Genomic DNA, 6466 nt, shown 5'->3' with positions numbered 1-6466 from the left:
ATGCGAAGATGAGACTTTTTTCCCTACAACATTTCTGTCTGTATTCGAGTAATAGTTGTGTCGTATTATGTATTAGAGTGTTAATTGCTTGTATTCGAGTAATAGTAGTGTTCTGTTTTAGGCACACTTGTATATTCTTTCGAGCTCTGTATGGATGTTAAGTCATCCTGTTGTACTCCTCTATTTATTAATAATAATTTTTGTTGGCTTTTAAAAAAAAATATGGTTAACACACTTTCATATCTAAATCACCAACACTGTATTAGTAATCAAACACTCTTAGACGTCATAATCATGCATTTCATGCTCCAATTTAGCAAAAGAATGAAAATAGTGCTAAAATGATGTACGCACTCTTTAACAATAGTTAAATTCCCTTTTCAAATCCACTCATCTTTTATCAACTTCACTACAAAACAATCATCCCATACCCCCACAAATACTCTCCTTTCTCACTATCTTTAACCACTTTTTCCCCTTGATTCTACAAAATCCTCACAAGAACAAAAGCAAACAGATCATGAGTTGCCATGGATGCCGCATATTACGAAAACAATGCAGCAAAAACTGCGTCTTACGACCGTGTTTGGAATGGATAGAGTCTCCTGAATCCAAAGCTCATGCTACTCTTTTCGTCTCCAAATTCTTTGGCCGCAGCGATCTCATTTCTTTTATCTCCTCTGTTCCTTCTCATAAACGCAATGGTATGTACAGTACTATCTCCATAATTAACATTCAATCTTATCACAATTTTTGCAAGGTTTTTTATTTTTTATTTTTTTTATTTTTTTTTAAGATAAGCAATAAGTACTCGAGTACAAAAGTCCTATAATGCTTTTTTTCAGCTCAATGTCTCTTTGAACTTGTACGGTATCTTTATATAATTAAACAAAAACATATACCCATTAGCTCATACGGAGTATATTATTTACAACCATATACGGAGTACCTTTTAATAATCTTTCTATGTTTTACGTTATCTTTTATCGACTAAACTATAAACTAAAACATAATAAGAAAATTATTTATATCATCAAATACGGAGTAAATGAAAAAGTTTCTCTAAAAAAATCCACAAAAACATCTAGGCAAAATAAAATTATTTACAATTTACTAACTTTTTTCTTATATTAGAAATGGAACCTTTTTAAAACATATTTAAGATTTTTAAACATGCTTTATACGTTTGAATACTATGATACTCAGAATTATATCTATGCACATTTATTTTTTTATTTTTTTTGTTAAAAATAGCCCTTATTATAGCTATCATGAGAAAACTCCATAATAAAAACATTGTTTACGTTTTGTTTTTTTAAAGATTAAAAAAAATGTAGATTATATTTGGTTCAAATTCCTAATGGTGTCACAAATTTGTACGTTCTGTTTTATTTCAGCGTTGTTTCAATCACTATTATTTGAAGCAGTTGGCCGTACAGTTAATCCGGTGAACGGAGCAATTGGACTTCTTTCAACCGGTAATTGGCACCTATGCCAGGCCGGAGTAAGGACGGTGCTGGCCGGAGGCACTCCGAACGTCAACTTAAATATTTTTCAAATTCCAGAAACCGCTAGAAGTTCCAGAAGCTTCCAAACGGTTGGTGAATTGTCAGGGATGATGATCAACAACCAGATACCGTCAAATTTCACTGCTGAGTCTTCCGTTGGCAACGACGATGAAATGAGTTTTCGATATAGCAACGGCGAAAAGCCAAAACTGTTGAACTTGCTTGTTTAACAAGTTAAATAGTACCACAATCAATTATAAAATTACTTAATAATAATAATAATAATAATAATAATAATAATAATAATAATAATAATAATAATAATAATAATAATAATAATAATAATAATAATAATCTCACTAGATCGGCGATTTTATCTCTGTGACTGGTGACGATAATTCAATACTTAAAATATCTTGATCGAGATATAATTACGTTTATCTTAAAGTGAAGAGTTATGTAAATCGTGAACTATTTTGCTGGAATAATTATTGGCGAAATTCGGGATCGATGAGCGGCGTCGGAAGATTGTGTTTTCTGGCAAGTAATGGTTTTTGTGTGGTTGCCTACTGCTATTGGCACCGGCATTATTTGGTGGTTTGAATTGTTTACTATTGTTTTGATCACAAAGCGAATGGAAAACATTTACTTTCTTTGTTTCAAAAAACTGTCTCATTTTGATTTTTAAGGTCTTTCTTTATCAACTTTGAATTTAAATATTTTTATCTGTATGATATAATATTTGATGAAAATTATATCAATGGATTGAGTTTAAAACGTATTATTTATTGATATAACTTTTATGAAGTTTTTTAAAATACAAATAAAATTATTAAAAGTCAAAGTTAAAGAAGATTGACTTTAAAAAGTAAGTTAGATGAGACAGTTTTTATGGGACGGATGTAATATAAATTTGAGAATAAATTTATAATTTCATGTTTTCTGTTATTTTATATAACAATATTTTAAATAAATTATACCAATTAGTATACATTTAAAATTCAGTTGTAATCTTTATTAAATTTTTTATTTTTTTTAGAAAGCGAGCAAGGTTATTTATTTCAATCAAATAGAAATAGAGTACAAAAGCACCTATCTGCTCGAGGAATTACACGAACACAAGCTACACTCTAAATAAGATATAAACTAAAGGTTAAAAGTTAAAACATGATATTTGTAACGTGTTATAATGACAGGGGGAGTGATACGTACACAACCAATTTTGTTATGTACACTACCAATCTTGTTTTATATGTTGTACAGTACAACGCTGTAAAGCATAAATGATTGTGTACATAACAAAATTAGTTGTGTACGTATCATCACCCTAATGACAATGACTATGACTAATGTAGTTAAATTGTCGAGCAAATTGAAAGTACTCTGTAGTTCGGCAACAGAAAACGACGTCATTTTATGTGTATTTCTCTATTTTTATTATTACGTTTTAAAAGTAATAATATATATTAAAAAAAATATTGATAAACTTAATTACATTATCAATTAGTTAACGGCGGTCTCAATGAATAATGTAAATAATCATCCCGAAGGATAAAAATGCTAAATTTCGTGGAGATGTTTCTATAAAAAACACATGAATTTATGGCTCTGCACAATAAAAATGCACAATAGCTCAAAATGACAACAATAAAAAGCATGTGATCATTTTAGAAAAAAAAAAAAAAAAAAAACCCTTTTTATTCTATATTTGAAATTGAAATTTTTATAATAACCACCCTAAATATTCTCATTAAGAAATTAGGACATTCAAATTTAATTTGTATATTTTTATAAGACAAAATTACACGCACGGTCCTTGTAGTTTGCTCAAAAATACACGGATAATCTAAACTTGATTTCGGCAACATGGATATCCAGAAGTATTACACTTTTTGTAGAGATAGTCCAAAATTGTCACGGACGTTAAATTAATCCTTTAACCCCATGCATGTGCCAGGCACACGAGGGTACTTTCGTCATTTTACACAAGTTCGCACTATCCGTGCACTTTCGTCCGTAAACTTCTTCATCTTCCCTTTTAGAGCAGTGGGAGTGTGAGCAAGTCTCCCTCGCGTCACACCCTAAGTGACTTAGTCACCCACTCCCCAATCAAGTCACTTTTGCAAGTTTCCCCCAAGTCAGTCGCATATGCGACGGATGTTACCCACTTTTTTTTTTTGCTTTTTTTTCAAAGGAATAAATTATTAAATATAATAAAATATTATTTTAACACACTAACTGACATAGGTCACCACTCTCCACTTTTTCTGACTCAGCAAGTCACGTCTGACATGTCAAGTGACCTCAGTTACCACTCCCAATGCTCTTATCTTCCTCCACTAACAAAATACACAATTCACAATTTAAGCAACTAAATTAAACACAAAATATTAACAAAAGAAAACACTTCATTTTCTTATTACATTTAAATCTTCATCCCAATTTTTTTCATAAAACCTAATACCCCACATTTATCTATCACCAAATATGGGTTTCACACGCTGAATCAAACGGAAGCATATATCTATCACCATTTGTTATGAGTATTAACAAATGATATTATATCTAGAACAACTACAATATTTGTTTTGTTGTAAAATGAGTATTAACGAAAACGAATACTCTCACATGTGTTTCTGCAATACAAGTATTTGTTTTGAGTTCTAGGCGAGTTTTACAAACCCACATTTATCTATCACCGACGAAATTGCAGATTGACACTATACAAACTCACAAATGGACGATTCCTAACCATTTTTCACAATCTGAACGATTTGTTACCAACCTCATCTCCACCTTTATTCAGATTTGAATGATTCGTAACCATTTTTCTGAAATCGTTGGAGCAATTGTAGAAGATAATGCCAAATGAAATCGTGTCTTTCGATTTAGGTTTGTTTATTATGTAATTTCATTAATCCATACCCTAATTTCGTTAACAAGAACTCGATAGATCTTGTAAAAAAACCTTGAACTCGATAGTAAATGTTTCTACAGTGGTGTTGGTGGTTTCCGACGAACAAGTGGCGGTGGTATTTTGCGATTTAGATACACCTTTTTTTTTACGGTGATGGAGTTTCGCTAATCAGACACACCCCAAAATCAAATTTTTCTCCTTTCCTCCGTTGGTGGTTGGAAATGACTATGGCGAAGATAGCACCGGAGTGTGGAAGTGACGACAGCGGTTGTTCGCTGTTGTCTTGCTGGAGACGAAGAGTATATCGCGGAGGTTGTTTCCAGTGACGTTTGAACGTTGAAGCCGATTAGTACAAAATAACATTTCAATTGACGCTTACACCATTTTTAATGCGACGTCAGAGGGGTTCTGTCAGACGCGCTGGAGTCGGGTGACGCCCCTGACGCCTATAACCGTGCGTCAGCAATGCCGCGTATGAGGCGTCAGTTAATATATTATTACTTTATATAATGAGTGAGCAAACTTCAATAAATTGTTTAGACAACTTCTGTAAATGTATTATTACTTTATACAAAGAACATTAATGAGATCTCCCAATGCATACGATGTTCAACGATTATATAGTAAACATGAGGAGAAAGATGGTTTTAAGGGTATGCTCGGGAGTATTGATTGTATGCATTGGGAGTGGAAGAATTGTCCCGTTGCTTTGAAGGAACAATACACTCGGGGTGATCACAAGAAACCTACCATTATGCTTGAAGCAGTTGCTTCGTATGACTTGTGGATTTGACATGCATTTTTTGGGATGGCGGGTTCCAACAATGATATAAATGTTTTGAATCAATCCTATATTTTTGATAAACTTAAGAACGGGACATCTCCACCCGCACCATTTGAGGTAAATGGTAATCAGTATACAAATGGCTATTACTTAGCTGATGGTATATATCCTGACAGGGTTACTCTGGTAAAAGGTTTTGCGTGTCCGACAGATGAGCCAAGGATTAAGTTTACTAGGTTTCAAGCTAGTGCCCGAAAGGATGTAGAGAGGGTATTTGGGGCCCTTCAAGGTCGATTTCATATTTTAAGGTTAGCGGCACGCACTATGTCGGTAAACAAGATGCGAAGAGTTATGGATTGTTGTGTCATATTACATAATATGATTTTAGAAGATCAAGGATTTGCGTTAAGTGATTGGGAGGAAGATTTTATTATCGAAGATATGGAGAATCGTCCAGAATGTATACCGAATAGAGGACGGGATCACGACACTATCATCCGAGAGATAAGATATAGGACGTTGCACGACCAACAAACCGATGATCTAGTTGAGCATATTTGGAACCTTCCGTCCACATTCTGCACCATGAATTAGTTTATTTTATAATTCAAATCGTATTATTAATTTTATGCAATCGTTAAATTTTATATATTTTTGAATTATATTAATTTATGTAATCGTTAAATTTTATGTAATCGTTAAATTTTATATGTATTTTATTTTATGTAATATATTTTGTATTCATATTTAATAAAAAGAAAAAAGAAAAAATAAAACTGGTAGGACCTACATGAATTTGACACTGAAATGGGGCGCCAGGGTTAATGAGTGTCAAAACCTGATATTGCCACGTCACAGTCAGATTACACTTTTTGACCAAAAAGTACTTAATCTGCATATGACGTCACGGGCAGAGTTAAAAATGGACTTAATAGATTGAAGCAACAATTTGTGTGGTTTATACCCCACGTGGCTAATCAACACTACAATACATGAACACAAGGAAAGTTGAAATTGACGAAAATACCCACATGTGTTGTGAGGCCAATTAACAGATAAAAATAACGGACGTCAGATGGCGGGACTATTCACGAACGAAAATGCATGCTTATGGACTAAAAATGTCAGAAAATCAAGTTTGAAGTATTCGTGTGTTTTTAAGCAAACCACAAAGACCATCCGTGTAATTTTGTCTTTTTATAATCACTCTTTTATGAAAATAACTATTTTCAAGTATTCTTTAATGCATAAATTTAT

At 32.6% G+C, this 6466-nt stretch overlaps 2 protein-coding genes across 2 annotated transcripts; both read left to right on the top strand.

Annotated features, from left to right (window-relative positions):
• The first annotated feature begins 439 nt into the window (after nt 1-439).
• LOC139867672 (LOB domain-containing protein 39-like) lies at nt 440-2325 on the top strand. Its single transcript, XM_071856036.1, has 2 exons — nt 440-704; nt 1398-2325. The coding sequence occupies exons 1-2, from the start codon at nt 521-523 to the stop codon at nt 1736-1738; spliced, it is 525 nt and encodes a 174-aa protein (XP_071712137.1). The 5' UTR covers nt 440-520; the 3' UTR covers nt 1739-2325.
• A 2683-nt stretch (nt 2326-5008) lies between these two features.
• Nucleotides 5009-5803, top strand: LOC139868286 (uncharacterized). The gene is made up of 2 exons (XM_071856614.1): nt 5009-5199; nt 5386-5803. The coding sequence occupies exons 1-2, from the start codon at nt 5009-5011 to the stop codon at nt 5801-5803; spliced, it is 609 nt and encodes a 202-aa protein (XP_071712715.1).
• The last annotated feature ends 663 nt before the right edge of the window (nt 5804-6466 follow it).

This window comes from Rutidosis leptorrhynchoides, chromosome 9 (assembly GCF_046630445.1).
Source record: "Rutidosis leptorrhynchoides isolate AG116_Rl617_1_P2 chromosome 9, CSIRO_AGI_Rlap_v1, whole genome shotgun sequence".
Classification (NCBI taxonomy): Eukaryota; Viridiplantae; Streptophyta; class Magnoliopsida; order Asterales; family Asteraceae; genus Rutidosis; species Rutidosis leptorrhynchoides.
This window is presented reverse-complemented; position numbering and strand designations above follow the sequence as displayed.

Bases quoted from the DNA above. Each gene is read 5' to 3' on its own strand.
- LOC139867672 (XM_071856036.1), top strand. From the start codon at position 521: ATGAGTTGCCATGGATGCCGCATATTACGAAAACAATGCAGCAAAAAC. The intron at 705-1,397 runs GTATGTACAGTA...GTTTTATTTCAG, and splicing joins TCCTTCTCATAAACGCAATG to CGTTGTTTCAATCACTATTA.
- LOC139868286 (XM_071856614.1), top strand. From the start codon at position 5,009: ATGAGATCTCCCAATGCATACGATGTTCAACGATTATATAGTAAACAT. The intron at 5,200-5,385 runs GTATGACTTGTG...ATATCCTGACAG, and splicing joins ATGCTTGAAGCAGTTGCTTC to GGTTACTCTGGTAAAAGGTT.